At 41.1% G+C, this 16,458-nt stretch overlaps 1 protein-coding gene across 1 annotated transcript in view; it reads left to right on the plus strand.

Moving 5' to 3' along the window:
* LOC119416584 (laminin subunit alpha-4) overlaps nt 1–16,458 on the plus strand; it is a 104,613-nt gene that overhangs the window by 70,125 nt on the left and 18,030 nt on the right. The window contains exons 10-11 of the mRNA XM_037683774.1: nt 7,336–7,528; nt 10,975–11,112. Of these exons, the coding sequence (XP_037539702.1) occupies nt 7,336–7,528; nt 10,975–11,112 (331 nt within the window). The remainder of the gene's footprint in view (nt 1–7,335; nt 7,529–10,974; nt 11,113–16,458) is intronic.

A 16,458-nucleotide genomic window follows, 5' to 3' on the forward strand; every position in this document is an offset into this window, starting at 1 on the left:
TGATAACTGATAAATGATAACTGATAAATGATAACTGATAAATGATAACTGATAAATGATAACTGATAACTGATAACTGATAACTGATAAATGATAACTGATAAGTGATAACTGATAAATAACTGATAAATGATAACTGATAACTGATAAATGATAACTGATAACTGATAAATGATAACTGATAACTGATAAATGATAACTGATAAATGATAACTGTCCTTTCTGAATATTTGACTGTTTTTGTCTCACTTCATCCTAGAACAAAACATTTATAACATAATAACAGTTGAGCAGATTCTGGTAATCTTTTCTTAGGATCCATTAAAGATCAAATGCAACTGGAAATTCTTCTCAACTTCCAGTATGAATTTAAACAAACATTATATGAACTTAACATTGTAAAATTTGTTTAGGAAATTTAATGTTCAAGGACACCACTTAAGAAAAAAGCTGTTTAATAGTAAAAGTAAGAAGTGAAAAATGTAGAAAAATAAAAACTACTGCGTCCAACTAATGATTGTGTATCTGTGTGTTCCTTGTCTCACGGGCTTCATCCAGAAGAAGACACAAGTGTTGTTCCTGCTGTGTCCGCTTCAGTTCTTCATGTTCATTCAGTGATGAAATAAAACTTTTCTTTACTGGACTCTTTTCTCTTTCTCTTCACTAGAAAGAAGAAACAGGTGGTTAATTCAAGCTACATACTGTTTTTGAATAAATGCATGAAACAAAGAAAGGTGCTGCTAACAGCTCTAATAGATATATTAATAATAATAAACTGATCAAATAAGAAAATGAAAAATAAATTGATTTAAAAATAATGAAAATTATAATAATGGATATATGAATCAGAAAGTATTCTACAGATGCAGATATTCTTTGTCATTCGCACCTCATGTGGTCCATGTGGTGGATCAAAATTATGTTCACAGGGTCCCAGTTACATCCAACAATAAAATATAAAAGAAAAACAGTAATAAGATCTAAGATATGAACTAATAAAAACATCAACTAAAAATATGATAAGCACTAATAGCATAAAACATTAAACACAATACGCAGAACAGCAGCACGGACATGAGTCTGTGTGAACAGACGAGCACGAATGAACACAGCAACATGAAACAGATCAGCAGCAACATGAAACAGATCAGCAGCAACATGAAGCAGATCAGCAGCAACATGAAACTGATCAGCAGCAACATGAAACTGATCAGCAGAAACATGAAACAGATCAGCAGCAACATGAAACAGATCAGCAGAAACATGAAACTGATCAGCAGCAACATGAAACAGATCAGCAGCAACATCAAACAGATCAGCAGAAACATGAAACAGATCAGCAGCAACATGAAACAGATCAGCAGAAACATGAAACTGATCAGTAGCAACATGAAACTGATCAGCAGCAACATGAAACAGATCAGCAGCAACATGATTATCCTGGTTATATATTAATGAGGCTGCACAAACTCAAGTTCATGTTGCTGTTTGACGTATTGTTTTGTTTGTTTACTGCTATTAGTTCTTAGTGTTTTATTAGTAGATGTTTTTTAGTTGATATTTTTCTTAGTTCATATCTTAGATCTTATTACTGTTTTTATTTTACATTTTGTTGTCTGTAACTGGGACCCTGTGTACATAATTTCATCCCAATTCAGTATTTATTCAACATTTTATTTTTTTACTTTAAAAATAAAATAAATCAAGTCCTTATCGGCACAAATAAAGTGATGTGGAACATGTTGCATCTGTTCTTACCGAGCACAGAAGCTGCAGCGTTGTGCTGCTCTGTGAGGTGCAGCTGGGCTGTGATGGAGCTCTGTCAGGTGTAGACTCCTCTGATGGAGCAGGAGCCGGGAGGCTTGGAGGGTTTAATGTGGAGTTTAGAGATGAACCGTCACGCGCTGAAATACATTCTGAATAAAATACAGTGATAAACAGGACCAGAGGACAGTTAGCGTTTCTGCAAATTAGCTTAGCATCGTAGCACCGACGTTGTCCTATTATGGCGTCAGCCTCTTTTGTTAGTTAAAAATATGTTCAGAACCGATGGGATGAGTAACTTAAAATATGTTTAAAGTTAGAAAACACTCACCATCTTCTATAAATGATTCAAGTAGAGCAGTAACTGTGTCCAAACCACCCTCCAATCCTCCATCTAGCTCGCTTTGACTTTTTTCTTTTGCCACCAAGCACAACAACACGTGCACTTCTGCATTTGACCACGGTTTTGATATTATTGTTGTTGTATAGCTTCAAAATACTAAAAGATACGCTCCTTGAGTTATCGCTAATGGTAAGCGTAGAGAAAAAATGGCGGATCGGGTTGTTTGGAAAGACTCCACAGACTCCTCCCCCCAACCAATCAGTGACCGACAGTGTTTCTGACGTCACAGCTCGGCTCGCTTGGACCCCTTGAGAAGCCGGGCCAGAATTTAGGGAGGCGAGCCGGTTCCAGGAACAGTGAAAAAGACCTCAAACGCGCGTGAAGCCAGAGATATCCGACCCGCGCCGTGACAGTGGAAAAGGGGCATTAGTTAATTGGAGCCCTGGATTCTGCTGATGTTTAAACGGTGGGTTCTGTGAACTCCATCTTTTCTTTTGTCTCTCGTCTTGAGACGTCTGCAGAAGGGTGCCTCTCGTTTTCTCAAAGTTGTCTGCTGAAGGTTCTTCTCTCTCAATTCTTTGAGGTCAAGTGCAGAAGCTGTGTTTCTTCTCACTCCAGTGTGAAAGCTTTGGAGTTTCTCCTCGCTCCCAGTTCTCTGAGATGTGTGTCCCTTTGGAGTTTTTTTCTTAAAAGTGAAACTTACTGTCTGTGCTAAAACAGATAGGACTGATCCACCTCGGGAGGGGTGGTTCTAACTTTTGCCTTCTTTTAAAAATCTAAAGTCCCTTTTTCTCTGCATTAAAAGTTTTCCTTTTAAAAGAGAAAATAAGGCAAATGTATTAGCTTAAAGAAAGATTACTTAAAACACACATTTTCATGATTAAACAATCAACGTATGACATTTTAGAATTAAACTTAAAACATGCAATGTTTTAACAGAGGTGTTGCTGTTGACTGTCCATCCCCTGGAAAAGGAATGTCAGTTTGAACAAACAAAGCCTCTTTCTGTGTTATCATCTTCATGGAAACCAGAGTTTGGGAGTATTACTTTGTCGATAAGGCAAGATATCAATGTTGTGAGTTTTTCGGATGTTTCAAACTCAGAGGTCAGTTGAACAAAAGCTTCCATTAAAACGATCTGTCCGTTTCATGGGAAATGAGTTCATATTGGTTAGTCCATCCATCCATCCATCCATTTTCTTCCGCTTATCTGGGGTCGGGTCGCGGGGGTAGCAGCCTAAGTAGGGAGGCCCAGACTTCCCTCTCCCCAGCCACTTGGGCCAGCTCTTCCAGGGGAATCCCGAGGCGTTCCCAGGCCAGCCGAGAAACATAGTCCCTCCAGCGTGTCCTGGGTCTTCCTCTGGGCCTCCTTCCGGTGGGACGTGTCCGGAACACCTCACCAGGGAGGCGTCCAGAAGGCATCCTAAACAGATGCCCAAGCCACCTCAACTGGCTCCTCTCGACATGGAGAAGCAGCGGCTCTACTCTGAGTCCCTTCCGGATGATCGAGCTTCTCACCATGTCTCTAAGGGAGAGCCCAGACACCCTGTGGAGAAAACTCATTTCGGCCGCTTGTATCCGAGATCTCATTCTTTCGGTCACAACCCAAAGCTCGTGACCATAGATGAGGGTGGGAACGTAGATCGATCGGTAAATTGAGAGCTTCACCTTTTGACTCAGCTCTCTCTTCACCACGACAGACCTGTATAGCCCCTGCTTCACTGCAGACGCTGCACCTATCCGCCTATCGATCTCACGCTCCATTTTTCCCTCATTCATGAACAAGACCCCAAGATACTTGAACTCCTCCACTTGGGGCAGGACCTCCTCCCTGACCCGGAGAGGGCACTCTACCCTTTTCCGGCTCAAGACCATGGCCTCGGATTTGGAGGAACTGATCTTCGTCCCGGCCGCGTCGCATTCGGCTGCAAACTGCTCCAGCGAATGCTGTAGATCACGATCTGATGAAGCCAATAGTTTTTGTTTTTAGTTTTTGTTCATTAGTTTATTTGACAGGGACAGTGCACACAAACATGGAACAGAACAAGTCTGTGACTGATGCGTTGCACAGAGTATAGAGCTACAGCTAATTCACAACTCCAGTCCCTGGTTGGGCATTTGTACGCATTCAAATACATACAATTTATCAATCTAAATACAGTAAGTGTACCTACCTGCCTACATATTCATGTAATAAACCTAACAACCTCCAAATTCATATAATAAAAAATATACATTAAAATACAAACAATTTAAAAATCTAAATTCAATAAAAATATAAAATATTTTCGTCTCTATAAATTCTAAAATAACCTTGCAACCCCCAAATTAACATAAATATTCTAGCACATCCTCAATACCACCCCTTCCTCACACATTCAGCTAACATACTAAAAATTGTAAATATAATACTAACATCACATCAATGTGAAGAAGACAAAGGAGATGATTGTGGACTTCAGAAGGAACAAAAACATCTACACCCCCCTGAACATAAGAGGATCTGCAGTGGAAGTGGTCTCCAGCTACAAGTACTCAGGTGTACACATGAACGACAACCTCAGCTGGAGCAACAACACCACCAGCCTGATGAAGAAAGATCATCAGAGACTCTACTTCCTCAGACGGCTGAGACGAGCTGGTGTGGAAGCTCAGTCCTCACCTCCTTCTACAGGTGTGCAGTGGAGAGCATCCTGTGCTCCAGCATCAATGTGTGGCATGGAGGCTGCACAGCTGCAGAAAGAAAAGCTTTGCAGAGAGTGGTGAAGGCTGCACAGAAGATGTTGGAGTCAGTCTCCCCACCATCACAGACATCTACACCTCCAGATGCAGGAAGAGGGCCACCTGCATCATGAAGGACCCCACTCACCCAGCACACACACTTTTTGCCCCACTCCCCTCAGGAAGGAGGTTGAGCAGCATTGAGTGTAGAACCACTAGACTGAGGAACAGCTTCTACCCTGAGGCTGTTAGACTCATGAATCACTAACCAGGAGAATCACTGTGGAAAATCACATCATGTTGCTGCTGATCTGTTTCATGTTGCTGCTGATCTGTTTCAATGTTGATGTGTTCATGCGTGCACATCTGCTCACAGACTCATGTTCATGTTTGTGCTGATGTTCAATGTTTTATGTTATGAGTGCTTAGTGTATATTTAGTTGATGTTTTTCTTAGATGTTATTACTGTTTTTCTTATACATTTTATTGTTGGATGTAACTGGGACCCCTTGTACATAATTTCGCTCCACCACATGTACCACATGAGGTGCGAATGACAATAAAGAATCTCTGACTCTGACTCTAACTCACTAATACATACACTCCAACAAAAACTTTCTCATTCATAAAGTTCGAGTATTAAAAATTATCACATCTTTGATTTTCCTTTAGCCAAGATTTAGTCATGTAAACAAACTTTTTAAGTTCATGTATAGTTTTTACATGTGGGGGCAGTAAGTTCCATAATGTTGTGCCTTTATAGGAAGAAGAAGTCTGACCTAACGAGGTTCTTCAGTTCTGTTCTAAAGATCCTCTGGTGACTCTGCAACTGTTCTGCTTCTGTATAAATGAGCTCAGTGGATGAGGAGCTAAACTACTGATACACTAAGGGTTAGATGGTTACACTATATATACAATATGAGATATGAGAGAATATCATGGCATGCATATACTGAAGAGCAGCCTGTACAGGAATATAAGGTGTTATTAATTAAAAATAACAATTAAGGTTTCTTTTGAATTTTTTGGAAATGTTGTTCATATGATTCTCAAATTTTAGATGTGGATCTAAAAACAGCCCAAGATATTTGAATCCTGTTACATTTTTAATCATTTCATCCTGTAAATAAATTTGAAAATTTTGTTGTACATGTTGTTTTCTAATAGAAAAGCACATTGACACTGTTTTACTTAAATTGATGACTAACTCATTATTGAATAACCAACGGTTCACTTCCTCCATACAGGCAGGCAAGACATGTGCCGCCTGTTGTGGTGTCTTAGCAGGTGCATAAAATACTGCATCATCTGCGTAAAGTTGACTATTTACACCATTGCATACAACAGGTAGGTCATTTATAAAGACATTGAATAACAGTGACCCTAATATAGAGCCCTGTAGAAGTCCCCTTTTGATATTTAAAAAAGAAGATTTATCTTGAGCCACTTTAACGCATTGCTGCCTGTCGGAGATATGAAGTAAACCAACCCACTGCTTCATCTGAAATTTTAAAAGATGCCATTAGTTGTCAGTTATAATCATCAACATTAAAATAAATAAACATTTGAAATATATCAGTCAGTGTGTAATGAATGAATAGAATATACAAGTTTTACTTTTTGAATGGAATTACTGAAATAAATCTACTTTTTTATGATATTCTCATTTTATGACCAGCACCTGCAGTTGTCAAAAGCCTAGGGGGCCCTCTCGCAGTTGCAAATGGTAATGTTTACTCTTTAATTCATGTCAGTATGAATGAACATTTAACGCGTCGGTCAATAATTTCCTCATAAATAGGGAAAAAAATGTATATAAGTCGCTTCGGACTATACATCACAGGACTGGCCCAACTATGAAAAAAGGTGTGAGTTGAAGTCTGGAAAAACGGTAATCGATAAAGTGTACTCTAACAGAGTGCCTGGAGGTTTCACATTTGGAATTGAACAGTGAATTCAGCAGAGTCGGCTCCGAACCATCAAGTAAGTGGGGTGGGGGGGGGTGGTTAGGATGCAGGTGTTTACAAATGCAGGTAAACATAGATGCTTAACAAATCATTAAAATACACCAAAATGCAGGAAATCGCCTCTAATTTATTCAAAATTTTCTGGGTGAGGACCCCAGGACCCCCTCTTCCATCCCCCCTCCCACCCCACCTCAGCTGGCCTGCCCACTATTTGTGTTCCGACATGGATCAGTTTACAAATTAAGCCCCGTTTGATACACATCTACAAGTAAATTTGCAGTCAACCCAATTCAAGAAGATTGCTACAGCTAATCAACATTAGCCAAACTCGGTCTGTTTTACAGATCCTGAGCTAAAACGTAACGTGGTAGTAGCTGAGAGTCATTCACAACACTCAGAGAGTGGCTGTTTGTTATAACTTTAACAACTCTGTTTCAGATTCTTCAGTAAATTTCACAAAAGTTTTCAGCACTCAATGTCTATGCTTCATGTTCCCAGAAGAATACGTTTGTCTGGTTTAACTACGCTGCATCGTTGCAGGCTTCATTTGTCCTTGGAGCTGAAGATCGGCTCGTCTTCTGGCTGCGTGTTGCACGCTGCTGGCAGCCAGCGAGCCAGAGCAGGGATGTCGCTCAGCATCTCACATGGGTTCCTGCTGCTGTCCTTAGACATAGGCAGGAGGAAGGTCAGCCTGCACAGCAGCAACAAGTACAACGATGAGCGGTGGCACACGGTGAGCTCACAGGCACAATCATCACACCGTGCTAAGGAAGCTTATTATCAACCACCGCCCAGAGGAGGAGAAGCACAAATTCTTGTTTTACTGTGTCTGGGTTTGTTTGTCTGTACTGTTAACAAAATTTTCCCAACCGTTGGATGGATTTTAGTGAAACTCTCACAAAGTAATTCTTGGCAGTACATTCACTATTCATATGAACTTTGGGATCCAACTCAATTCAAGATGGCTGTGACAGCGAGTCTTAGCTTACATAAAATTGTTCATAACTCAGTCAATCTAATAGATATTAAGCTAAAGTTTGTTCTGTTTGTCGCAACATAGTATTTAAGTAAAAGGTGCTAAAACTACGATGGAGCTGTGGTGAGATGCATCACAAACAAAAAAGCTTAAATCATGTCATCTGGACCAGTTTGTTTTAGATGTATCACAAACAAGATGAGTCCAGCTACAGGCAGGAGGTGGAACATCTGGAGAGCTGGTGCAAAGAGAACAACCTTCACATCAATGTGAAGAAGACGAAGGAGATGGTTGTGGACTTCAGAAGGAACAAAAACACCTACACCCCCCTGAACATAAGAGGATCTGCGGTGGAAGTGGTCTCCAGCTACAAGTACTTGGGTGTACACATGAACAACAACCTCAGCTGGAGCAACAACACCACCAGCCTGATGAAGAAAGATCATCAGAGACTCTACTTCCTCAGACGGCTGAGGCGAGCTGGTCTGGAAGCTCAGTCCTCACCTCCTTCTCCAGGTGTGCAGTGGAGAGCATCCTGTGCTCCAGCATCAACGTGTGGCATGGAGGCTGCACAGCTGCAGAAAGAAAAGCTTTGCAGAGAGTAATGGACTGTACTTATATAACACCTTTCCATCTTATCCAGATACTCAAAGCTCTTTACAACAATCTGTGCCCTCATTTACCCATTCATACAGATCTATACTAGATCTGTACAGAGATAATTGAACAAATCATTTTAAAGAGACTAATCAGAGCTTTATCACATTCATACACTGATGGACACACATCAGAGGCAGTGAGGGGTTCAATGTCTTGCCCAGGGACACTTCAACATGTGACTGCTGGTGGGTTATCCATGCTGCTGATCTCATGCTGCTGATTATCTCATGCTGCTGTATTCATTCATACCTATCTGCTCACCACAGACTCATGTTCAGGCTGCTGTTTAATATACTGTATTGTTTTACATTATTAGTGTTTGTCATATATATCTTAGATCTTTTAGCATGTTAACGTTCATATCTTAGTTTATTTATTAGGTCCTTATATACCGTACTGTTTCTTTTTATACTTTATCTTGTGTACACAATTTTGTTCCACCTCATCTACCACGTGATGCAAATGACATTAAATATACTTGAATTAGTAAAACTGTTGCTTAAACTAGAAACAGTAGCTAAAAGCAACAAAACATGTTACAGCTAAAATGAAGAAAACCGATGCTAAACCTAAAATTAGTATGTACCGAGTGCCAACAGATCATGTTGCATCTTTACTTCAGACTTTAGCATAAACTGTTGGTTCTAAAACTTTTGGTTAACTAAATATCCTGTGAACCACTGGATGAATCATCGTTTGAACAAGTGAATATCAGAGAGAGTCACCGAATTTCTTTGTCATTCCACCTCATGTGGTACATGTGGTGGAATGACATTGTGTACACAGGGTCCCAGTTACATCCAACAATAAAATGTAAAAGAAAAAAACAGTAATAAGATCTAAGATATGAACTAAGAAAAACGTTAAACTAAAAATGCACTAAGCACTAAATTCAAAAACAGTACACCGAACAGCAGCACGAACATGAGTGTGTGTGAGCAGATGAGCATGAATGAACACAACATGACACAGATCAGCAGCAACATAATACAGATCAGCAGCAACATGAAACAGATCAGCAGCAACATGATGTGATTCTCCTGGTTAGAGATTCATGAGTCTAACAGCCTCAGGGTAGAAGCTGTTCCTAAGTCTAGTGGTTCTACACTTAATGCTCCTTAACCTCCTTCCTGAGGGGAGTGGGGCAAAAAGTGTGTGTGCTGGGTGAGTGTGGTCCTTCATGATGCAGGTGGCCCTCTTCCTGCATCTGGAGGTGCAGATGTCTGTGATGGTGGGGAGACTGACTCCAACATCTTCTGTGCAGCCTTCACCACTCTCTGCAAAGCTTTTCTTTCTGCAGCTGTGCAGCCTCCATGCCACACGTTGATGCTGGAGCACAGGATGCTCTCCACTGCACACCTGTAGAAGGAGGTGAGGACTGAGCTTCCAGACCAGCTCGCCTCAGCCGTCTGAGGAAGTAGAGTCTCTGATGAGCTTTCTTCATCAGGCTGGTGGTGTTGTTGCTCTAGCTGAGGTTGTTGTTCAGGTGTACACCCAAGTACTTGTAGCTGGAGACCACTTCCACCGCAGATCCTCTGATGTTCAGGGGGGTGTAGGTGTTTTTGTTCCTTCTGAAGTCCACAATCATCTCCTTTGTCTTCTTCACATTGATGTGAAGGTTATTCTCTCTGCACAAGCTCTCCAGGTGTTCCACCTCTTGCCTGTAGCTGGACTCATCATTGTTTGTGATGCATCCCACCACCGCTGTATCATCTGCAAACTTTACAATGTGACAGCCTGGATGGGTAGCTGCACAATCATACGTGAGCAGAGTAAACAGGAGGGGGCTCAACACACATCCCTGAGGGGAGAATTATCTGTCTTTTAGTATGTTTTTCTTGGAACGCTTGAACAAAACTGCTACAACTTATACAGAAGAAGATTATCTTCACTTAAAACTCTGCTCTGAGATGTTATGGACGATATGTGTTCGTTAAAGTTTTAATTCAGTAAAGGGAACATGATGGACAACATATGTTTATTATTTATCACACGTGTGTAGCTACTGAATGAGCCTTATTTTAAGAACTTTTCTAGGCATCTCTTTTTCTAAAGTCTACATATAAAAAGTAAAACAGATGATTCATTTTGTTTTAGGATTATAGAATACACAGATAATTATTATTTTTTATTAAATGGTAAATGGACTGTACTTATATAGCGCCTTTCTATCTTATTTCAAGATATTCAAAGCTCTTTACAACAATCTGTGCCTCATTTACCCATTCATACAGCTCTATACTAGATCTCTACAAAGACAATTGAACCAATCATTCTAAAGAGACTAATCAGAGCTTTATCACATTCATACACTGATGGACACACATCAGAGGCTATGAGGGGTTCAGTGTCTTGCCCAGGGACACTTCGGCATGTGACTGCTGGTGGATTCAAACCCCCAACTCTTGCATTGGTGGACGACTGCGCTAACCACTCAGCCACAGCCACCTTCATTATTATTATTAATATTATCTGTAAATGATGATGAAGATAAGTTTATAGAGTTTCTAAGTTATTTTTATTTACCTTCTGTGTCGCTGCAGGTCTTTATAAAACATGAAGGCTCCAGGATCAGTCTGATAGTAGACGGTATCAGTGCTCAGTCCCAGAGAATACCAGGTGGAACCAGGACTCGGATCACAGGACCTTTATATATCGGAGGAGTACCAGCTGCTATGACAGTAAATATACTAACTCTGACTAAGTAGCTAAATAAATAGAACAATTGTTAAAAGTATCAGGACGTAACCAAAAGGTAAAAAGGCTGATGTATTTTAGTTGAGGACATTATTTAGCAACACGTTTGTTTTGCTCCCATGTTGGACCTCTGTGTTGGATGTTTGTGTCCACACCTGTCTGCAGGATCCCTATCTTCATCCACAGTTCACAAACAGACCATAACCAGAGTCTGTTCCATTCATGTGGATTGACCACCAGGAGCCCTCCCTTCTTTTCCACAAACTGCAGAAACTCTGATGAAAATGCCCACAGCTGCAATTAGATGGAGAATGTTCCAGTCCCACCATTGTTTTTTTCTGTTCTTACAGTGTGGAAGAACATGAAGAGTAAATTAGTTCCTGTTGACTGTTTTACCACCTCTGTGTCCTCTTAATGGCCGTATGATTTAGGTTTGGAAAGTTTCATCTGAATTAAACAACAAAGTCCATGCTCAATAATCCAGGTATACAACCCAACATTTTTCAGTCTGGTCATCTGGACAGTTTCTATTATTTGTACTGAAACGTTTCGCCTTCGGTCCAGAAGGCTTCATCAGTCAAGGAAACACACAACAAAACTGATTTCATCTGAATTCATTCATTCAACCTTTATTTAGACAGGTTAATACTGTTGAGCCTCAAGGACTTGTTTACAAGAGAGACCTGATTTCAACAAAGAAAGATGACAACAATGGACAACAGTGACAACAATAGATAGTTAGAAAAGATACCATACCATACCATACCAATTTATTTATATAGCACTTAAAACAGCAACAAGGCCAACCAAAGTGCTGTACAAAAGAACCAAACATGCACAGCAGACAGGAAAACATAAAATAGAAATACAGATACAAATAGCAGCAGAAGCTAACTAAAATGGCCAACAGAGTAGAGAACAGACCGGACCAAAACAAATCACACCGTGTTAAAGGCAAGCGAATAGAAGTGGGTCTTCAAGCGAGACTTAAAGACTGAGAGTGTGGGAGCCTGCCGGACACTCAGTGGCAACTCATTCCACAGTCGTGGACCTGCAACAGAGAAAGCCCTGTCACCTCTGAGCTTACGACGGGTTTCTGGGACTGAGAGAAGCATCTGGTCTGCTGACCTCAGAGAGCGCGGTGGGACATATGGCTGCAGAAGATCAGTGAGATAGGATGGGGCGGAACTTTTCAGTGATTTAAAAACATACATGAGAATTTTGAATTGGATCCGAAGGTGAATGGGTAGCCAGTGCAGGGAGGCCAAAACTGGCGTGATGTGCTCTCTATAGCCTGTACCAGTTAAGAATCGGGCTGCAGCATTTTGGACCAGTTGTAGACGAGCAATGGAGGACTGACTGATTCCAAACAGAAGTGAATTGCAGTAATGAAGCCTAGATGTTATGAAGTTGTGGATCACTGTCTCAAGGTTCTTTTTGGAGAGTATAGGCTTCAGCTTAGACAGCCGTCTCAGCTGAAAAAAACAGGATTTGACCATCATGTTTACGTGACTGTTGAGTTTTAAGGACGGGTCCATTATCACCCCCAGATTAGTCACCTTTTGTTTCTCTAGCGGGGCTAGAGAGAAAAGGTCAATGTCATGGTTCATGAGTGAGCCACTGGGATGGAACAGCATGACTTCAGACTTCTTCTCATTGAAGCTTAAGAAGTTTAAAGCCATCCAGTCCCGGATGTCAGCCAGGCAGTCAAGAAGAGGCTGAATAGAGCGTGTGCCTCTGTGCCTCAGGGGGAAGTAAATTTGGCAATCATCGGCATAGAAATGAAAGGGTATGTCGTGTTTGCGGAAGATAGCACCTAGTGGCAGCAGGTATAAAGAAAAGAGAAGGGGACCGAGGATGGACCCCTGCGGTACCCCCCACTGGAGTGCGGTCGATGCCGAACTAAAATCTTTGATATTGACACAGAAGGTTCTGTCAGAGAGGTAGGACCCAAACCATTTAAGGGCTGACCCTGTGATGCCCACCCACTGCTCCAGTCTAGAAATGAGGATATTGTGGTCGATGGTGTCAAAAGCAGATGTAAGGTCCAATAGGACAAGCAGCACAGAATCACCTGCGTCTGTGGATATGAAAATGTAATTAAAAACCTTCAGTAGAGCAGTTTCAGTGCTATGGAGAGATTTGAAGCCAGATTGGAATAACTCAAGGATAGCGTGATCCCCCAAAAACTGTTTCAACTGAGACTCCACAATTCTTTCCAGTAGTTTAGAGGTGAATGGGAGTCTGGAGACAGGCCGGAAGTTGGACATGACTGAGGGGTCAAGGTTAGGTTTTTTCAGGAGGGGCTGGACAGCAGCATGTTTAAAAGTCTTTGGCACCACACCTGAGGATAAACTGCTATTCAGAATAGCGAGAATAAAAGGACCCAGGGTAGGAAAAACTTCCTTTAGTAGTCGAGGGGGGACCACATCAAAGGGGGAACCAGATGGCTTCATGCTGCACATTACCTGCTCTAGAGAAGACAGAGAGATGGGCTCAAAGTGGTCAAACACAGCCACGCACTGAGATGGGATGGACAGATCATGAGCTGGTGGAGAAATGAGTGTCCGGCTGTTTGCCACTTTTTCTAAAAAGAAATGGAGGAAGTTTTTACACAGCTCAGTTGAGGCTTCCAGAGGTGAAGGCTCACTGAGGTGTAGAACTGAGTTCAGGGTGGAGAAAAGAACTCGGGGGTTGTGGGAGTTGGAGACAATTAAATCAGGAAAGAATTTACATTTACAAAGATGGCCAAAAAAGTAGCAAACCCCCCCCAAAACATCTAGATCATAAGGCGAATGTAGAAAACTAAAAACAGGAACATGTCTGCATTGGACCCTGCCAGGAGTCCAACAGATTCTTAAAGCCACTTAGAGAGGTCAAAGGTCGAGAGCTTCAGATGTTTTTACAAGATATTCCAGGAAACAGGAGCGGAGTAGGAAAAGGTCCTTTTGTCTAGTTCAGTCCTCATTGAGGGAACACTGCAGGTAATAATGTCCTGAGTGCGCACTCTGTAGCTGCACTCACACAGAGACATGTAGGAGGAGATGTATGAAGGCAGCAGACCAAGAAGTGATTTAAAGATGAAGATGTACCAGTGAGAGAGTCTGCATGAAGTTAATGATGTCCTGAGAGCGCACGCTGTAGCTGCACTCACACAGAGACATGTAGGAGGAGATGTATGAAGGCAGCAGACCAAGAAGTGATTTAAAGATGAAAATGTACCAGTGAGAGAGTCTGCGTGAAGTTAATGGTGACCAGTTAACCAGTGGATACTGGGTGCAGTGGTGGGTACGGTAGTTACAGCCAGTTATGAATCTTAGTGCACCATGATAGACAGCATCCAACATCTGCAGCTTCCAACATCTGCAGGGTTCTTGTAGGAGCGTTCATGTAAATAATATCACCGTAATCAATGGAGGGAAGGAAAGTCACAGATACAAGGTGTTTTCTAGCATTCAGGGTTAGACAGGATCTGTTTCTGAAAAAGAAACCCAGTTTAACTTTCAGTTTCTTTACTAGGTTTTCCACATGAAACTTAAAAGAAAGATGTGAGTCGACCAAGATACCCAAATATTTATAGGAATCAACAAAATCAATGGGGACACCATTTGAGGATAAAATCGGAGGAAGAACTGCTGGGACCAACTTCCTGTTTGAAAAAGCATCCCTTTGGTTTTATCGGCATTTAGGACAAGTTTGAGGCGAAACAAATCAGTCTGGATGATGTTGAATGCAGATTTCAAAAGCTGGAAAGCCTTAGCAACAGTTTTAGCTCAACAATAAACAACCGTGTCATCAGCATAGAAATGTATGGATGCATTAGAGATGTTTTTACCTACATTACATACGTAGATAGTAAAGAGGGTGGGTCCTAAGACTGAGCCTTGTGGTACACCATTGTTGACTGTTAAATAACTGGAGGAAGTACCATTATGTTGAACACATTGCCTCCGGTCTGAGAGATAGTTAGAGAACCAACCAATGGTGTGATCTGAGAAACCGATTTCTGAGAGCTTATGACACAAGATGTTCTGATCCACAGTGTCAGAATCTTTAGACAGGTGTAAGAAAAGTGCAGCACAATAATCCTTAGCATCCAGTGCTTCAACAACATCATTAAGAACCTTCAGTGAAGCAGTGGTTGTGCTGTGTTGTTTCCTGAAACCAGATTGATGTGGAGGTAAGATGTTAAATGAGTCCAGGTAATTTTTGATTTGAGAGTTTATCAGTTTTTCTAGAACCTTGGCTAAAATGCAGAGTTTAGAGATTGGTCCATAGTTGTTCAGTGAGGTGGGGTCACCTCCCTTCAGCAAAGGAAGAACAAAGGCTGTTTGCAAGTGTCTGGATGGAGTTTTGTCTTATGGAGAGATTGAAGATGTGGGTCACAGGGACTGTGATGATATGAGCAGCCAGCCTTAAGAAATAAGGTGGAAGTTCATCTGGACCTGCAGATTTTTTAGGATCAAGATCTTTTAACAATTTATTGACCTCACTGACTGAGAATGGAGAAAAAGAGAAGGTGTGATTAACTGAGGATTGACTTGTAGGAGGGATTTGATTTGTAGAAGTTTGGTTATTAAGTGAAGTGGCTGATTTTCCATTAGTAACTGTATCAAATAAAGAACTAGAAGCAACAAAATGTTTGTTGAAACAGTTCAGGATCTCGTGCTTATTTGACACAGGAACAGAGTTAATGAGAAGTTGTGATGGGAGGTCAGATGATTGGGAGATTGGCCAATATGATTGGCCTGAGAGAGATTTGATGGTTTTCCAGAATCTGTTGGGGTCATTTAGATTTTTGGAGGTCTGAGATAAGAAATAGTTGTGTTTTGCTGCTTTGACAGCAGTTGTGCATTTATTCCTCATCTGTCGAAAACTCAACCAATCAGTGTCTGAGTCAGATTTTCTCGCTGTGGCCCAAAGATGATCTCTCCTGTTCAGGAGGTCAGCTAGCTCTGGAGTAAACCAGGGTCTGTCTCGTCCCTTTATTCTGAACTGACGAAAAGGAGCATGTAAGTTCAGGAAATAAATGAAACTATTGTGAAAATAGTTCCAAGCGGAGTTCACGTCATCAGTTAACAGAATATGATGCCAGTCAAAGTGAGACAGATCCCAGAGGAATGTCTGTTCACAAAAACGTTTCAGATTCCTTTTTTGAATTAATCTGGGCTTAGAAGGTGGAAATTTAATGTCTCTGAGAGCCGCTATTACACAATCCAAAAAAGTTCAATCTGGTCCTCTGGACATTCAAAAAAAAAAAAAAAGAAACAAAGCTAAAAAAAAAGCTTAGCTGTAGCTTTGTTTCTTCTTTTTTTTTTTTTTTTTTTTTT

This window comes from Nematolebias whitei, chromosome 11, assembly GCF_014905685.2.
Source record: "Nematolebias whitei isolate Nwh7 chromosome 11, NemWhi1, whole genome shotgun sequence".
NCBI classification, from domain to species: domain Eukaryota; kingdom Metazoa; phylum Chordata; class Actinopteri; order Cyprinodontiformes; family Rivulidae; genus Nematolebias; species Nematolebias whitei.